The 19,100-nt window shown below is 41.0% G+C and overlaps 2 protein-coding genes across 10 annotated transcripts in view; both read right to left on the bottom strand.

Annotated features, from left to right (window-relative positions):
- Positions 1-1,032: 1,032 nt before the first annotated feature.
- cntn1b (contactin 1b) lies at positions 1,033-13,486 on the bottom strand. Of its 3 annotated transcripts, none has more exons than XM_056368168.1 (24): positions 13,329-13,486; positions 9,624-9,767; positions 9,430-9,465; positions 9,175-9,301; positions 8,860-9,041; positions 8,129-8,224; positions 7,631-7,843; positions 7,445-7,544; positions 7,082-7,266; positions 6,674-6,798; positions 6,432-6,549; positions 6,125-6,275; positions 5,873-6,000; positions 5,578-5,750; positions 5,289-5,412; positions 4,871-5,038; positions 4,526-4,675; positions 4,366-4,436; positions 3,997-4,249; positions 3,754-3,875; positions 2,772-2,961; positions 2,541-2,662; positions 2,252-2,408; positions 1,033-2,155 (listed from the first exon to the last, which is right to left on the bottom strand). In XM_056368168.1, exons 2-24 carry the CDS (start codon positions 9,676-9,678, stop codon positions 2,073-2,075), a joined length of 3,129 nt encoding a protein of 1,042 aa, XP_056224143.1. In that variant the 5' UTR covers positions 9,679-9,767; positions 13,329-13,486; the 3' UTR covers positions 1,033-2,072. The 3 variants fall into 3 exon arrangements, with proteins under 3 accessions (XP_056224143.1, XP_056224145.1, XP_056224144.1); XM_056368170.1 differs by having other exon boundaries at positions 9,624-9,699; positions 13,329-13,396; XM_056368169.1 differs by lacking the exon at positions 13,329-13,486 and adding an exon at positions 10,428-10,522.
- Positions 13,487-14,196: 710 nt separating this feature from the next.
- Positions 14,197-19,100, bottom strand: part of nrcama (neuronal cell adhesion molecule a) — a 55,437-nt gene continuing 50,533 nt past the window's right edge. For all 7 annotated transcript variants that reach the window (XM_056368165.1, XM_056368167.1, XM_056368163.1 and 4 more), the window contains one exon: positions 14,197-17,900. In XM_056368165.1, the coding sequence (XP_056224140.1) occupies positions 17,666-17,900 (235 nt within the window). In that variant the 3' untranslated portion in view covers positions 14,197-17,665. The remainder of the gene's footprint in view (positions 17,901-19,100) is intronic.

The following is a 19,100-nucleotide window of genomic DNA, read 5'->3' as shown; positions in this document are numbered from 1 at the left end:
AAATATATTTGCACAGTCACGTACCTCCGGAGATGTGATGAAATTCCCAGACTTGTTTTTCAGATCAGCCTGATTTATAAGATGCATCAAGACAATACAATCTATTCAAAGATTCAGCAGAATTGGAAGAAAATGTGAGATTTCATGCCATACAAAAGAGATCTGGAGAGTCCACTGCTGTCAAAGCCACAGAGACGCTAAAGGCACATACAGTATGTTGCTGTTGTTCATTGTTCACAGAAGAGCCGCACTGAGCATGTAAATAAAAGCAGACGGACCCATGCATCACAACAACAGGCCCTTCAATATCTTCCTCTAGAGGAAGACTCACTCCCCTGCCTTAGAGACTCACCTTGTGCATCTGCTGTGATTGTTTGTAAATGACGGCAGCATTGATTTCAGTCCCACACAGGATTTTCTGTGTCGGTGTAATTTGTTTGAGGGGAAGGAGGTAAAATTGGAGAAATACTAATGATGGAGGTGGAAACAGGAGAGATAAAAGCCACCCACACAGAGACTGCTTTTCTGTTTACAAGGAAGCCTGCTTTAAAGCAAAAACAAAAAGCACACGGACAAAAAAAAAAATCCCTCCTCTTTTTTGAAGCCACACAAAAAAATATGTATATCAGACTTGGAATGCACCAGAGTACACCAATACCACAACAGCATTAAATGTAAAAAAACAAAACAAAACAAAAAAAAAACTGATGGCAGATGTGAATATTACTGTACTGCTACACAAATTCAAGGCAAAGACAAATTTCTCTAATGAATCAGCAGAACTTGCAGTACTGCTAACTCTTATTGGAAGTATAGATAATAGGGGATATATTTATATACACACATTATATACATACATATAATTAGATTAGATATAAAGCCAGTGTCTTATAGTATATTGCATTGTATGACTGGACTGATTGTTAACCATCATTTCAGTTATCCGAGTGTGGATATACTGCCATCTGCTGATTGAAATCACACATCGAATCTGCAGGCTCCAAAAAAGCTCAAAAAGTCAAGGAGACAATATGTTGTTATACTCCGTTTAATGGTTTTGCAGTCTGACAAAAAGAAAACTAGCATACTGATACATATGATATACAGTAGTTTTTGCCCAACCCTGGAATCACAGTTCATTCAAATATCACATTTTCACTGTCAAAAATCATCACTGGTCTCAAAGGAAGTTGTCAAAATGATATGGCTTTCACAGCTAGAACTCAAATTGGCAACACACGATTCTGGTGAGGATGCATAATAAAAAAAAAAAAAACTCACATTGAGCAAGCATCCTCTGTACCATCGTCCAGCACCATTAAAAATTTAGAAAATAAATCTAAAAAGGTTTAACAAAAATGAAACCAACTTTTAGAATCTAGTGCGGTGTCCTAGTGATTATGAGGTGTGATATACTACATGTGCTCCATGGAGAAAACATATTTAATAGGCAAAAAACATACACAAAAATAAAGACATCAGTCGTTGTTCATTCCAAACTAAATGCAGTGGTTATTATACAGTTCTTTACATACTATTTATTGTTTTGACCATCTGAGAGATTGATAGTGCTCGCTGTAAATAATAAAATACACACTCTGGGTTATATTCTACCTTGGTACTGTTTGTCCAGCTCATTTCAACTCCAAACAGGTAAAAGCAATTAGAAAATCATCCAACAGTTATCTGTCTTCATTTGTTTCGATTTGGGGGTGACTTGAGTAAAACATCTGGTTTTGACACAGACATTTTAGATCTTTTGTTTCAGTGGAATACAGATGTCACGGATGCAGGAGTTCCATGTTGTACTGTGTGTATCCTGCAGTTCCTCTGATACAGTTAATGGTCTATAAAAAATGCAAGACTCAATAATCAATTCTAAATTTGTGAAACAACGGCTTCAAATGTGCCGTTACAGCAGAACAAATGCAGGACAGATGCATGATGTAGGATTTTAACCAATGACTATCAGTGTGAAGAGTGTTCGGAGGTGAAGACTGGATTTCTTATTTTAAGGTCCACGTATCTGAGTCTTCCCAGAGTCTATTATATACATGTGACTTGTGGTAGGCTTAAATTTCCAATCCCACAATGCACAGCGCCAGCAGCACCAAAGATACCAGGCTTAGAGTGGGCAAGATCATAGATGCTTTACCTGAAGAAGCAGAAACATCATGAGATTAAAAAAAAAAAAAAAAAACAACAGGATAAAAAAATCTGTAATCAGTCATTTGAGTATTTGTAGTCTTACCCTTAATACTAATCTTCCTGACTGGTCCATCTCCTCCTTCATAACGGCCGCGCACCATCAGCTCATAGTCGCCAACCTGAGGCATGGGGAAGTCCATGAAGTGCCAGCCAGTGATGTAGACTTTCCCGTAGATGTAACCTGTCTTTCTGAACATGACCTAGGGAACAACAAAACATGGGAGGTTTTCAGCATTTCTGTTATTGCCATGTACCCCTGTGAATTAGTGTTAGATTTAATTGAAAACACATACTATTAGGCCAAATATATTAGCGAAACTTTCCACACCCACCTTATAGTACAGTGGGAATGAAACATTGCCAAACCAGTCGTACTGGATATGATCCCACCACACATACAGCCACTTTCCTGTCCAGCTGATGTAGCGCCACATCCTTGGAGGATCTGGTGGTGCTGTAAACAAAGTAATTTTTTAAGACCACATCTATATCTGTATATCATTATAAGATAACTCTCATTGTAGGTGTTAATTGTCCATAGATTTGTGGGTAATGAGTCTTACGTGGTCTCTTTGTGAACATCTCACAGTGTTCACCGGGGGGCCCGAGGCCGGCTCCATTGAAGGCACGGACCTCGATGAGGTAGTGTGAGTCTGGCAGCATATTCTCCAGCCTGGTCTGATTGACTGTGCCTGGAACGAATATACGGTTGGCTCCTGGCTCCGGGTCATCGTACTTTCGCCAGTATTTGACCTGGTAACGGAAAAAATGAGTATTTGAAATGAAGCGTTGACAGTTTATTGGTCAGATGATATGGTAATCACTGGATGAAGCTATGGCGTTTTCATTACATTGCTAGCTAGCTAACATTGAGATCACAATATGGTGACGGTGAGGTGGTGAGAATTGTTACAATGTAATTCACAAGAAAAATAAAAATGGATATCCGGCATGACGAAGGTTAAAAGGGCAAAATATTTAGTCACTAGCTAATTTTCAAATTGGTTTTGGTCGAACATTTAGCAGTTTCACAGCAGTTGCAGTTTAGCTAACTGACATTGTTACAGCTAACTTTCATCAGATCTGTGACCAAGCAAAAATTGGCAGGTGTGTTTGATCTACTCCCCCATTGTGATTACTGATTTATGATTTGTTAATTTGGTTTTAGGTGTGATCGGTTTACTGCTAACCAAGCTAGCCACTGTACTAGCCATTTGGGGCTAATGCGTTACTCATACAATAGTCTAAATAACTTCATTTCCTGTTGAGATTACTTTATATTTTACTCTTTTTACATTATTCATGTATATGATTACTAGCTATATTAATTACTGGGTTGTAGGGTACTTCCTAAAAGGGACATAATGTTGCTCTCTCTCTGGTGATAATTTGTTTCTTAGCTTAGCTAGTTGATACATATGTGAATCCAGTTTCCTTGTTACTGTACCAATTCATTTTTACGTTTTTGTCACTGCTAGCTGCTGCCTTCAACCTTTATTGGAAGTGTGTTTGTCTCAATGTATAAATGTAAAGAGTGATTTATACCTGGTATCCCTCAATATACTGCTGCAGGCCTGTCCCAGTGTCGACTACTGGCAACCACCACACCAGAGCTTCAGTGGAGGACACCGGTCTGGCATAGACGTCTGTCGGAGACTCTGTAGGTACTGGAGAGGTCGGGGGAATACATGAGAAAAGAAAAAAAAGTTAGTAAACTGCTGTAGTTTCACACCCTTTCATTTTCCAAGGGAGTTCCCTGATTTGTCTTGTTACAAAACAATTCCTCACCATCTCGTGGGTAGTAGATGACCTTGGTGAGGCTGTATGGTCCGTCTCCTTTCACGTTAAACGTTTTGACCTTCACCTGAAACTCTCGCACCTGGAAATCTTCTTCAGTGGGAATGAAGTAGGGTTCCCTGTGAACATAACGCCTCGTCTCGGGGTCTGAGATGGTCTCGTACCACCAGTCATAAGCATCGTGAGGCTTGAATGCAACGATGTAACCAAACTTCTTGCCGTAGAAATACCAAGGCTGCACAGGCTAAGAGAAATAGAAAGAAGAAATACTTCTTTTAATGTTAAGATGTGTTCATTTAGTTTTCAAATACGATAAAGTCGGAATCTTAATAGTGTCCAAGGAACTGATGGCTTTCTTACTGTCCATGTGATGACAATTTCGCCATTTCTGCCTCCATAACCTGCCACATCAGTGGGCGCTACCACTGGAGCTGAGAAGATAGAAAAAAAAAAAAAAGGAGTTCTTCATCCTCAATAGTCCTGACTAAAAGATGTCAAAAAATTTGCATTCTCTCCCTACCGGCATCCCAGGTTTTGATCTTGAGGGAGGGGATACTGGCCTCTCCAGAACCATACTCATTGGTGGCGATGACCCTGAACTGATACTCCATCCAGGGGTACAGGTCTGTCACCTCTGCCTTCTCCATACTGCCGTCAATAATGGTTGGAGCTGAGAGAGACACGAAGGGCACCCCAAATCAACCCTCAAATCTATGCTAAAAATTCAATTACATTGGTTGTTTGTTGTGTAGGGACTCTGTCTATCCACAACCTTGAAGTGATCAGAGCACATAAGGTCAGGATTTTCCACTTCATCACAAATGTGGAGCGAGCTGGCCCCCTGCTGATGGAGAGCGGTACTCACAGGTGCTGGCGTCCCTCCAGTCATCTTCATACAGAGCCCAGTAATGCCTCGTCTGAATGGTGTAGGAGACAATGGGGCTGTTATGCTCCGCTGCTTTACTCCACAATAGCTTCACCCATGTGTCCCCGATCTCCTCCACCCGGAGCACACCAGGAGGCCCGGGAACACCTGGATGTGGAAGGAAAGATGCATGGAAAGAAGGTAGACTAATGAGATAGAGTGGTATAAATGATCAAGAAATAAAGTAATGATAGCAATAGTTGCAGCTTTTAACAAGACTAGTACTAATCACTTGCAGTTTTTTGATCTACTCGTTTGCTTTGGATAACAATTTCAGCCAAGCACCTAAAAAGTGATCAAAAATTAAACTTAATCTTGGGGTATGTAGTCATCTGAGGCAAACCATGTTGGTACTGACCTACAACCTTGAGGTCAGCATACGCTGTATCACTGTCCACCACGGTCTGAGCCGTGCAGGTGTAACGACCCTCCTGCCAAATCTGGGCGTTCTTTATTTTAAGGTCACCACTGCCATCTTCACTCTGGAAATCCCAAGAGCAAAAGAAGGCGATAAAAGGGGAGGCGGGAAAAAAAAGGAAGAAGGAAAAATATCATTCATTAGCTGACAGTAGCAGTGGAATGTCAAGCGACCAGTTGTGAGACATCTGTAAGATGTAAAACGAAGCTAGGATGAACCATCAACCTACTATATCACGTTCGTAGTGTTGCCACTCAGAGTCAAAGTCAATGACTCTGAAGTCTATGGCCCAGATGAAGGTGATGTCCAGCATGGGGTCGAATGACGCAGTGCAACTCAGAATAACCTCATCACCAACTTTAACCTCACTGTCTTCAGGAGCCACGGTGATGCTGGTCGCCTCTAGGTGTTAAAAAAAAAACAAACGAACATCACCAATACTGTGTCCATCTAAACTGTCCAACAAATATTGGTGTTGGGGAAATGAAAAAAAAATGCCACATAAATAACAAATCCACATTAACCTGTAATGGTGAGATCACCAGAGCTGTTGGCCTTTCCTCTGTCATTCTCGGCAAAGCAGGTGTAAGTGCCCTCATCATTTTTCGTAGCATTGAGGATCTGCAGACTCCCATCAAACAGTATGGAAATGCTAAAAACAAACAAACAATCAACAAACGTAAGCTGTCTGTCAGTAGAAGGCCTTCCACTGCTACACCGTCCTGGTTATTGCAGTGTCATTGTGTCCGGTTCCTTTTCTTATGACTTGTTCTGACCGTGAATTGTTGAAGAGCAGCTCTTTGCCCTTTTTCCAGGTGTATCGAGGTCTAGGAGCAGCTCGGGGTTTACACTCAATCACCACACGTCCGTCTTTAGCTCCAAGAAGCTGCTTCTTCACGGGGTTAAACTCAAATGTAGGAGCACAGGCTGGAGGGAGATTATATCATTTTGTGTTTAGGAACTGTTTTATGACATATTGTAGCAGTAAGGATCATGGAGTCGTTGAATTATTCGTAAAAAAACCCTATTTTGTTTTCTTGTATTTAATATGTGACTTTTTTTTTTTTTCTCAAGGGGACTCACCAATGACTCGCAGCTCAGCGTTGGCGTATTTGATGCCCCAGTAATTCTCAGCAATACACTGGTACATCCCGGAGTCATCAAAAGTCAGACTGGAAAACCTCAGCTCACCTTTGCCATACTGTTAATAAACCACACACACACAACCCAAATGTATACTTGAATATAATTTTAAAGAAAACCTATCCACACAACAAAAGCCAAGCTGAGAATATTATCAAAAGTAGGTGGCAAAAAGTTTTCACCATATATCCGTCTTTGTACCAGCGGATGAAAGGGAAGGGCTTCCCTGACGCCACACATCGCATGGTGTGCTCTGAGCCAATGTCGATCTGAGTGTTGTTGATAGTTTCAGCCCACTCCGGGGCGGCTGGAAAAAAGAAAATGGGCATTGATATAATTTTAATCATGAATGTATTAAAATACATTCTGATTATTGCTGCTGTTTTGATGATGTTGATATTTTCTGCCATATCCCTTATGTCGCTCTGTACAATTACTATTTAAAGGAATTGATGTGATTTATTAGGAACGAGGGAAACAGTCTCCTACAACTGGATTTTATTGTTAGAAATAATGTTCTAGTACTTGTTTTTGCAGAGTACGCTCAACAATCTAATGTTGGTGATGTACACTTCAATAACTTCACTTACACTCTACATAGAGCCAGGACTTGTGCCAGTCCTTCCCTTTAGTGTTGATGGCTTCACACTCATATCCTCCCACATCTTCATACTGTACATTGTACAAATGAAGCACGGCTCCTGATTCGCTGATCTCGTGATTAGCTGGGAGGTCTGTGGCGTCCACCTTCCTCCAAACGATATGAGGGATGGGACTGAACGGACACAAGAATAGTTTTTTGTAATGATAAAGTCATGTTTATAAGTGTTATGTACATCCGTACCTTTTTGTGACATAAATCAGTACCTACTCTATGTGAAAGCATAGACGTACCTTCTAACGTACCCTTGTATTTAATTTATCCTTAAATGACTAAATTAACAAAAACTTACTTTCCCAGAGCAAAGCACTCTAATGTAATATTAGAGGCCAGCATGGCAGTAGTGTCTGGGAACTTGACCCTGATGTCTGCTGGGTACTTCTTCTCCTCACCTGGGGCAAAAATAAGAGTAAATTACATAAAAACCAAAGACTTCAAGACTTTTTTTCTTATTTAGTTGCAGCTACTATCTACCCACCCTCGTCAGGGGGTAAAGGGATGAGGGGGATGAACTTGGAGAAGACGCTCTTCCCTATGATGGGACTGGAGACGTAACAGGAGTAGTTTCCTGCATCCTGAGCTTCCACCTTGGAGATGTACAGGTTCCCTGTCCTCTGGGAGACAAATCTGCGGCGATCTGTGTGCAGGAAAACTGGAAACTCATTGTAGATCCAGCGGTACGTCACCGCCTCTGAAAGAGAGGAAGGACAATAAAATCATGTGGCTGTTCTCCAAAATGTTTGATGTTTGTGGGTAAAGTTCATGTTTGTATTGGTAAATGTTTAAAATGTGCATTTTTTGAAATAAATAATTAGTGCAAATTGTTCTTAAGCAAATATATATGTATAACTTTGTTATTATCTTTTATTCCTAGACATTTCAAAACTGATTATCCAGAGAGAATGCAGTGAAAAGATGGAGCTGTGTGATGATGACGACGACGACAACGGCGACGTCAGGAAAAACCTGTACACACCGGGCCAGGCTTTTGGAGACGCACACAGCAGAACTGCTCCCTGTCCTTCCTTAACATACACTGGATCTCTCTCCTCGTCAGAAAACTCCTCCACAACTACACAGCAGAGGATGAAAATTAATAAAAAGAATAAAACAACAACAATACATGTTGAAGCATACACAAACACTGAACAGGAAGGAGAGCTTTGAAATTCTCTCTGATGCTAACTATCATTTTCTCTATAGAATATTACAGTACATAATAACAAGTGGCAAGTGTAAAAATTATATATATTTATATGTACACATTTATTTACCAGTTCAGGTCAAGACAAAAATAAAACTAAGTGAAGCCTTAATCTAAGTCAGAACTAACAGGTGGTTTACATGTAATGTTTTTTTTCTGTTGACAGAAGGTAGCTCTACAGTATACTGTGTGTCGTACAATACCGCTATATCAACAGCCAACTCATTTATACACACAATTTTGATTTGTAAAGGGTTAGGCGACTAAACATTTAAATTTTTTTCCAGCTGCTTTTGGAGAATCTAAAATATAAAAACATAAATATTAAAATAAAAGGGAGCAGATTTGGATCATTGTATAGTACATTCAAAGTTAAAATAAGTTGAAAGAAAGAGAGGCAAAATGAGGCATCAAAAAACAGACGAGGATGGGGGAAAACAGGACCGAAGTCCTACCACCCTGTTAGCTAAAGTCAGCCACAGCAGCAGGGTTTATATGCTCACATCCAAACTTGACCCTGGCCTCCTTGCTGATGACGGTGCCATAGATATTCTTGGCCACGCAGACGTAAGTCCCGGCGTGCTTCTTCTGCCTGGGGTTGGTGATAACCAGGTTCCCCCCCACGAGGCTGTAGTGCTCATCTGGCTGCTCCATCAGCTTGATCTCCCAGTTATCACGGCGCCACCTACCAGTCATACAATTACAACGTATGCTATCAAACCATGCCATGCTGTACCACATGATATATTTTTGTGGCAGTGCAACATCATCATATGAAAGGCACAGTATATTGCAGCCTTCAGTTGAGGGTGTGTAACCTGTATGAAGCTGGTGGGTTTGCCCGTGCCCTGCAGTTCATGGAGATCCTCTCATCAGGTGAGCCCTCAGTGTATACCACATCCACAGGCTCCTCCTCAAAGATGGGACCATACCCAGTTGCATCCTCTGACAAATTTAACATAACAGTTAATGGATGTACTAATTGAAAAAAAATAACAATAAAATAATTTTCATGTGTAATGGTTTATGTGCAACGTGCTGTGGTTTTCAAATTTCCAAGAAACTAAACACACCTCCAAAAATTCTGGGCTCACCAAACAGGACCGCCACTGCAAAACAAAAAAAAAAAAAAAAAAGAGAAGAAAATATATATATTACTTCAGCTGATAGGGTGCCAGGATTACACCTGATCACAATAATAGTTTTTCACGACATCATATTGAAGGGGCAGGTGTTATATTTTCAGGCATTACTGTGTGCTGTGTACCTGTGAGGGAGACCGACGAAGCGAGGGCCAGGAGCAGTAAAGCAGTGGACGCCATGTTGGTCAACAGACGGATTTACTGCAGCCGCACGAGTCAGGCGGGTGGGCAGATGGACACAAACAAAAAGTGGATGAACAGGACATGAACTGGAGAGACAAAAAGAAAAGATTTGAGACAGACAGAAAAAGAATCTTTTTTTTTATACAACATCATAAGCCATTATTCTGTTTAACATTATCTTCCCCTGTGTCAACAGTGCATTATTAAAAATGTATGTGACCCATAAGATATAAAACCAGAGTGATATATAGACTTTCCATCCCAGAAACAGAGTGAGCACAGAACTAGCTGGAATCTTCCTGTGCCAAATAAATGATTCAAGATGTGAGTGACTCAGCAGAACAAAATCATATACACATCCATGCATCTCCAGAGACACACAAGCCTGTTCTTGTACTGGTGGGTGTCAATTGTTACCAAATTCACTGTAACTGCTGATTAAAAAAAACTGACAGTATTTCAAAACGTCTTGTACAGGACAATATTGCAACATACATCAAAATAAAACATATAAACATTAGTATCACTGCGTGTCAGTCCACTAAGACAGCAGAGCTCACGCATTAGCATCACAGTAGCTTTGTGTGTTGGTCCTGCTAGCCTTAGCATTGTAGCATGTATCGTTTCAGCTTCATTTTCGCTACATGACAACAAAATCTGTTTAAGACTGCACACTACACAACTTCACTGGGGCTCCACAACACTCGGAGGGCATGAGCATCTACTTTTGAGGAATATTGACCCACCTCTGTATGATAAAAAGGCCAAAAACTATAGCTTGTGTCCCGCTCGCGTACAGGATGTAAACTGTTTTCCAAGTTTTAATGATGAAAAAAAACAAACAAACAAAAAAAGCTTCCTCACAGGCACTATGCGCCATCTATTGTCCTGTTCGGATATTTCACCAACAAAGCAACAAAAAGAACACTGAAAACAGGATTTCACACAATAACTTTAAAAATATAGAGGGGTGTCTCTTTTGAAGCACATTAACTTATCCAACTTACCCAAAACCAACTGCAATAGTCTAAATTACTTTCTTACGTTTCTTCTGTATTTGTCCATTTTACTCTTTTACACTCTATATGAATATTTATGTCTTGTACACTCTTTTTTTTTTTTTAGCCCATTACATACTGCATGTGTGCACACTTTGCTGTAAACAAAACGCGAGGTAGCTCTGCAGCACCTCGACAGCTCCTGCTGTGCCGTCACACATGCTTACACATCACTTCTGCAGGAGGAAAAGCTGCGAGGAACTGCAGTGTTTCAACTCCAACTGTCATACACAGGAGAGACAGAGGGAGGATATGCATTGTTTGATTTTGATGGGGGGAATTCTAATGAGTTAAACTCTTTGTAGCCATCAGATGTTTTCCACTTGGCCCATGTTCCAGATTCAGACTACTACCCACTGTTTCTAAGCAATGGTGTTTCACACTGGAAAAAAACAGAGTGAACTCAAAGCACTCAAACAGTCGACTTTTGTGTGTGCTGGACACTATTCCCCCACAATTCAACCGACACAGGAAATTGAGAAACTGCTCCCAAAGCCAAAAAACAAACTAGAAAAACAAGTGAAGTTCAATTGGCAGTAGCTTTCCAGGGTAGCAGTTTGATTGACCTCTGATGTCAAATGCATTGTATCATTCCCTGTTAGTATAGAAAAATAACATTCTTTACCATTTTATACTATCTGCTATAACAATACACTATGATGAATAAGTATAAAGCATAATCCCAGCTGACAGTGGGCGAGGTACAGCCTGGATAGGTCGCCAGTCTATCACAGGGCTGACATATAGAGACAAACAACCAGTCACACTCACATTCACACCTATCGACTGTGCTTTATTCCAATCAACAAAAACTAAAGTTCATTATGTAATATAAATTTCAATTTAAAAAAAAATAAAAAAAATCTTTTGGCCATCTGCAGTAGCCATCATCTGACAAATGCAGCCACAGTCTCAAGGTCCTTTTCTGAGACATTCTGAATGTAAGAAAAAGAAAGCACAGTGTAGGAAGAAAAACCAGGCCCCTCCCGTGTGGTGTTCTGCCCTGAGAGAGAGAGAGAGAGAGAGAGAGAGAGAGAGAGAGAGAGAGAGAGAGAGAGAGAGAGAGAGAGAGAGAGAGAGAGACACCCAGCATACAGCACATTCTCATGCAGAGACTGCTGCACTGAATCCTCCCATCCTGGACTCCTGATGACTCAACACAAATCTCACAAGAGTATACTGGTAGTTGACCGCCTCTCTCCTGCATTGTTACAGCTGTGTTTAAACTATTTGACTTTGACATGGAGTAACAGCAGCAGAGTGTGAGTCCTCTTCTGCATCTGCAACATCCTCAAGATGAATGGGAAGGAGGGCGTCTGAAATTGCACTGCAACACAGGCCAAATTCAAATCATGCACAATTGCTTCTATGACATATATATATAGCTTTGGCTTTATAGATTACAGTGGCAGCAATCTGTTCCTCCACTAATTCTGATCAATTCATCAGAGTGTGTTTTCATGTGTTTCCCCTGGCAGTAATCCCATCACAGATCCTCTTTGGACAGACCAACAAAATTTAGGTCAGGACGCGTATTAAGCCCTGTGTCTTAGTGACTGTCTGAATAATCATGTTTGCTGCGGCTTTGTGGCTGCAGAGAAAGTCATGTTTGGATTCTGCAAGAGGGCATCCCCCAACGATATTTTGCACTTTTTGTTCTGGTTTAGTGGTGGATTGATTTCGGTGGACCACATCTGATTAGTTTCAGTGAATGTGCTGCTCGTAGATTTCTTTCCTGGATCACAAGAACAGGAATATGACAAAACAAGGGCATAACCAAAAGCAGGCCTACTGTTCAGGATGGGGAGCAGGGGGTGGGGGGGTGTGGGGTCTAATGGAAGGGAGACAATTCTATTAGATGGAGGACATTATCCATGTTTGTCATCTAGTCTTATTTCCCTCTTGTTTCACAAATTCTGCAGATCACCACATTTGCAACATAAATTTGCAACTTAAAGGATTTTTAAGTTGATATTCAGAGGATATATGTGGATTTATATCATAAAATGCTACAGTATTACAATATTTAGCTTTGTCTTAGACCACAATATTTTTTGGATAGACTGATAAATGCAACGATTTTAGACTCAGCAGCTATAGATTTGATGACTGTACAGTACAGAAAACAATGTTAAAGCAGTTTGAGTAATCAAGGAGTTGCCCTCTCTCCCATGGAGGACAGTTAGTCCTTTACCAAATAGATGCCATGGTGCCTCCAGCAGCTCACTGCGCCCTTGACGCATACAGCAGCACCTATCTGACACCTTTCACCGTGCCTCTGCTCCCTGCATCCACAGACGCACTTTTCTTCTTTTTAGCATGTGTGAGAGAGAGAGAGAAGCTAAATCCTTTAATCACACTGCTCACTTTGTCGCATTCTTTCCATCCTCTAAAAAAGTAACTGCGCAGCCCCTTACATCACTTCACCCCAGTGACGACTGAGCGGCACCGGTAATTCACAGCTCTGCATTGCGGTACTCCAGTGCCGGTCCATTCCTGCACCACAGAGCTAACACATTCTCGCTAAGTCCAGACACCAGAGCCAGTTCGGTAATGCACGCAACCCCCCTCGTGTGTTGTCGCTCTTACCTTTGAGGCAGAACGGGGGAAATCTCAGTTCACTGTCCGCATGGCACACCTGGACCCGAACCGCATCGTCCCACAACCCACCACCACCTCCTCCCCCTCATCCACCACCCGCCGGAGCGTCCCGTTCAGCTCAACTTTTCTATTGGAGGAGAGAGGGTGAGCGGCACCTCGAGGTGGAAGCAAGGATGCGGCTGTGATTGGTCCACGAGAGAGGGAGGATGGGAGCATCATGCTACTGCGCATCCCAGACAGAGGAGATACGGTCTTCATAAGAATAAGTCTACATTATACTCCCATACACCATGTGCTGCGCATCATAAATGACCTTCAGATCAATTATTAATGGCAGACTGCAGTTTGTCTGGTATATCATGATATGCATGTGGAAATGAAACAATTACTAAATCCCTTATGATGCGAGGGTTTTGAAAAAGATGGTTGAAGGTTGGTTGCAGTAAAAAGAGTCTGCACCGGGGCTTGAGCATTTTTAAACTTACCCATGTTTATAATCTATCTTTGAATTTCTTTTTTTTTTTCTTCTAATTCTTATTTTTTAATCTTATTCTATTTCTCATTAATTGCACTATAGCATAGCATTTCAAATAGTCTTTTTAATCTGCATCTCAGCAGTCATGTGTAATACTTTCAGATGAATGTCCTAAAAGAATGAAAGCACATAGAAAGCTGCAGTAAAATTCTCCCTGTAGATAATAATAGATGCATATGCACACACCAGATGTGTGTTAATCTTTCAAGGAATAACTTTTGTAGGTTTATTTTACATGTCTTTATTTAACACACTAGATGGAGCCACACACACACACGCTTGTTGCACACGGCACAAAAGGAAGACAGGACTGATTTGAAATCCTGAAACCAACATTTATTTCATTTTTTTTTTTTTAAATTCATTTAAAATACAAAATATTTTGCAATATTATACTGTAGAGTAAACCATTTTGACAGCCTTTCATGCTTCTCATGTAGCTTCAACATTAACCAGAATGTCAGATTATAATCATATCATATACTGTATATCCTACTGTATGTTCACCAGTCACTAGAACATTGTCTCCAGGGTATTCACACTCCAGTGCGCCAGTCCATTTATCTGTCCATGCCGGCTCTGTATGCTCCAAATTACAGTTTTGGGTTTTTTTTTTTTTTTTTTTTTTTTTGTTTTTAAATGCACACTCTTAAAAAAGATGCGTCAGTTTCAGGAGGTGTCTAGTTTAGAACAACAGTTTTCCAGCATGCTGCGTTCAGACACTGCACGTTGTCCTAAATTAGATGCATGAATTTGTTTGAAGTGATAAATCCTGTTTAAGTGTGTGCTGTATTTTTATATAAAAAAATACAGAAAAAAAAGGTGCATGAACAGTCAGAGACAAACAATACAGGTGTCACAAGAGCTCAGTCACAAGTTAAATAATCTCCTTTGATACCTGATAGGCTAAATGTTTGAGCAAATTCACCTGACAAGTTAGAAAAAAATAAAAAGAAAAGAAATAAGATTATAAATTTCACAGCAAATAAAAAGAGTGAAAACTGCAAATAGTCTCATCTCACACAAAGCCATTTTGCACCCTCCCTTACCCATAATGCAGCAGAGGCCAAGCTCTCACCTCTGACCTCAACACATCTACGCTCAGCTCAAGCTGTTATTTACAAAATACAACAAAAATATCTACATGTGAAAAGCTGACACAATGCAACCTAAAAACTTGATGCAAGTTATGATAAACCTAAAACATGGAAATGTTCTCTTGGGGAAAAGAAAGAAAGAAAGAAAGAAAAAAAAAGTCTTGTATCTCCTGTTGAGAGTAGGCGCAGACTGCTTGACACAGAATTATAGACTGTTATCCATGGAAATAGAAAGCGATACTATACATCACGCACGCTTTATTATAGTACCATGCATGTGCTGCGCACACACACACGCACCCAAACATTCACACACACCCATGCACCCGGACAGTCACACACAAGCTTCATTCATTTACAGTAATATAAAACTCACTGAGTGCTGCGCTCGGATCGTGACAACATACACAGATATAAGGTTAAATGCATAAACCAAAGTCACCAGTGTGTTTACCATTTGCAGTGAAACAAGCAATATTTTCATTCACATAAACAGATACACTTGTTTCCACATTCAGTATCATTACACAATTTTCCGACCCCTTCTCTTCTAAGTGCAACCAGTAACAGTAAGTCCCATTCTTATAGAGTCCGGTCCCCGTTGGCAGTTACCTGGTGAGTAGGTTGGCAGTAGTTTAGTGCTGCTGAGCAGCGGCTCCTCCTCAAGATGAATGGGTTAGGAGGAGAATGGGTTGAAATGAATAAATGAGACGTGATGACGTGTCATCAGGCGTCCATGCTGTGACCTCGTGGCTTTCTACACATTTGCTCAGTCTGCAATTCATAGCTGGAATGGTATGATTTGTCTGTTTCTATACCAAATGGGCTGATGATAGCTCGATAACATGATTGTCAACAAGGCCATAACAATCTATAGTTGAAGATTATTCCTCACATCTAACACCAGTGCACAACTGTGAAAAAGCTCTTTTTTTTTTAAAATGCATTTTTAAAATAATTTTCAGCCCTGTGTAGGAAACCTGGACCCTATAATGAGACTCGAAGAGGCCATCTTAAATTAATAAGCCCACATGGATGGTTCACAATACTCAGTGACCATATAGCTCACAATAAAGGGCTGTAGATTTAATGTGCCCTTATGAACAAACTCTACAACATCATCAAACCTGTGGAGCTTATTTTTCCATGAATGTTTAATGCAGTTTTGAATACTCACACAGCATCTGCAGTTGTTATATAAATAAATCGAGGTGGCATTTTGGATGTACTGTATTCACGGACTGCACTGAGCCCAGGTCTGTCCTGTGCATGAAGAGGGATGCAACTATGGATCTAAAAAAACACTTCTCTACAAAGGCACTAGAAACCATGCTAAGAGGTCGTGTGTACTCAGTAAACCTCTTCATGCAACAGCTTTTCTCTTTGCGGCCAGTATACGTAGCAGACACGGAAGTGGGAATGCTATTGGAGACAATGCTGGGATAAGCAGTTAGTTCTGAAAATACCATGATGGCCTCAAACAAAGGCTTGCGTAGTGGCCATGATTTCGGGGTGGAAGCGCTTGACAATGACACTGGGATCAATCACATCTCCACTTGTGTTCAGTTAGTGCTCGGTAACAAGAAGCATATAGGCTCGGTGTAAGGGAACAGATCGGGAAAGAAAAAGCAAAAAAAAGTAAATAAAAATGAACAAGCTTGAGAAAACATGAGGCTAAAAATAGACCAAATCAGTGTGAGTCCTGGCTGGCGTCATAAGGAGTGACTGAACGCTGAGTTCAAAGATGTTTTAGACAGGTTTCCAATGACTGCGAATTGACATCCCTGACCTTGAAATATAGCTTTCTTCTTATTCTATTACATATGTACAAAACATCTGTCTCAAAAAAGAAATAGGCTAGCTTCTACTTTGAGTCGCACATTTCACAGCAATGCCCACAAAGGCACTGCTGCCATTTTTTCTCTATATATATCAAACGCCATTTAACACTTTGACAAAAAAAGAAAAACAAAAAAGAAAACAATAAAATTCATACCCAGTCGCTAGTAGGTGTGCACCATATACAGTCTCAACACGCAGCTCACCTCTGCAACAACTGACACAACGATGGTAAAATGCTTCATAGAATCATGATTTACTCCATGCAGATGTTCATGAATGTGATTCGATGCATATTTGCCTGCCTGCGGGTCATGTACTGTACTTTGATAAAATATATATTTGGATACATCATGTTTAGTATGTTTGCAAAGGAGATCAAATGACACTAACATACACACACACACACACACACACGCGCACACACACACACATACACTTGGCCACACTCCTGCTCAGTCTGAGTGGTAATACACCTTGTACATTCCTTCTGCTTTTCTGTATTGCTTCCTCTCTCCCTCCCTCTTCTCGAAGTCCTCACATCCCTCGTTTCACGCCTTCTTTCAACCGTCAGGGGGGTGGGGTGGGGTGGGGGTGTCGGTCTTCGCCAGGTGGAGTGTGTGTTGATCAGGAGGTCACAGTGTGACAGGGGCTGGCGGGTGTGGAGATGAGGGCGTGTCAGCAAGTCTTGGTGAAAGGTAGCCATGGCCACCGAAGTGACGGCCACCACGGTAAAAAAATAGGGTGTCCACAACGACTGTCACCCTAGCAACTGTCACCACAGAGATGGTCACATTTGCCAGGGTGACGAGGAGTGGCCACAGCAATCGTCGCAGCCGGGCGGCGGCCCTTCGTTAGACAAACGAGTTCATGGCGTTGACAGGCGACGGGGCCTCCGAACTCTCGTTGCCTTCGTGTGTGTCTTTCTCTTTCTTGCCGCTGTACTGGCCGATGAAGGAGCCGTCCTCATTGAACTGTCCGTCCCCGCCCTCCCCGTAGTCCACCAGGCTGTCGTCACTCTCGTCGCGGCGCACCGTCCCATTGGACGGCGTCCGGCTGCCCTTCAGCGGCTTGTGGTCCTCTGTGTCACTATAAAAAAAAAAAGCCAGGGAAAGGTTGGAGGGAAGGTTATTGAGAAAATAATTCATGCAGTTTATTCTGCAGTGGTCAGAAACCTGAGGGGCCCCAACACAGAGGACAGGCTCTTATTCAAGCAATGAGTCTGGCTTTTCCACTGCACAAGTGTACCCTGCCACACGTGTCACAGCAGCATGTTTTTATGCACTCTTTTGTCTAAAGTTCAGTTTAGCTCAGGTGCGCTACAAGTGTACAAATGTACACGAGTACTCACTGTTTCCATTCAAAATGAACGGGTTCTTAAAATGGAAAGTCTGGTACATTATGCTTCATGGTACTGTACAGTGGAGCAGCTCAGCTACGTAGCCTATACAGTACAGTACGATCTATAGTGTTAGTGCTGTATTGCTTTAGGCCTGGGTGCTAAGATTCAGGGTTAGTGACCACTGCTAAAGAGGATTTTGCAAACACGTGCTGTTCAGTCCTTTGCAACAATGTACCTGCATCAGAATGCGATTTCAGTCAATATGCTTTCAGTTTACATGCAGTCATCAAAAATGCAATTCATTATTTTTCGGACAATGAAGTCATTATTAGCATTTACATCCTGTTCTTATGCTCCATTTGTTTTAAAAAAAAAAAAAAAAAAAAAAAAAAAAAAAAACGCCACTCTTCTATTCAATACTGCAGCATGGAAGCTCTACAGTTCGGATCATATAGTTAATTTCAACTCTGCTTAATGCGTTTAAAATCTGATTTAATTAAATAAGAGATAATATGATTAAATGAAGGAAGCCAGAGAAGTAAAAGCAGTGACATATAATGTTAGATTTTAGTTTTAATGTTCTAACTGCGGTTATGGTTCTGACTATGTCACAGTGATGAGTATAAGTTGATGTGCTTTCTCCTCGCTTTTAGTTTCACTTAAGTCAGACACGTAGCTCAAAGATGTTTTACAGGTTGCGTGAATTGCATGCTGGTTTTACCGCATCTCGTCTTACCTCTCCATGGACCTAAACCCCCCCCACCCAAAAAAAAAAAAAAAACAAAGATAAAAATGGAGGGACACATGAAAAGCAATTCATGAGCCATAATGAGTCTAGTCTTTTATGAGCTTTTCATAGACAATGATTTCACAGTTTTACAAGGCAAAGCATGTACATGGAAACACTTAAAGCACAATGGCATCCACATTAATAACTAAAAAAAACA

Source organism: Seriola aureovittata, chromosome 22, assembly GCF_021018895.1.
Source record: "Seriola aureovittata isolate HTS-2021-v1 ecotype China chromosome 22, ASM2101889v1, whole genome shotgun sequence".
NCBI classification, from domain to species: domain Eukaryota; kingdom Metazoa; phylum Chordata; class Actinopteri; order Carangiformes; family Carangidae; genus Seriola; species Seriola aureovittata.
Note: the sequence above shows the minus strand (reverse complement) of the source record. Positions and strands in the feature narration are given on the sequence as shown.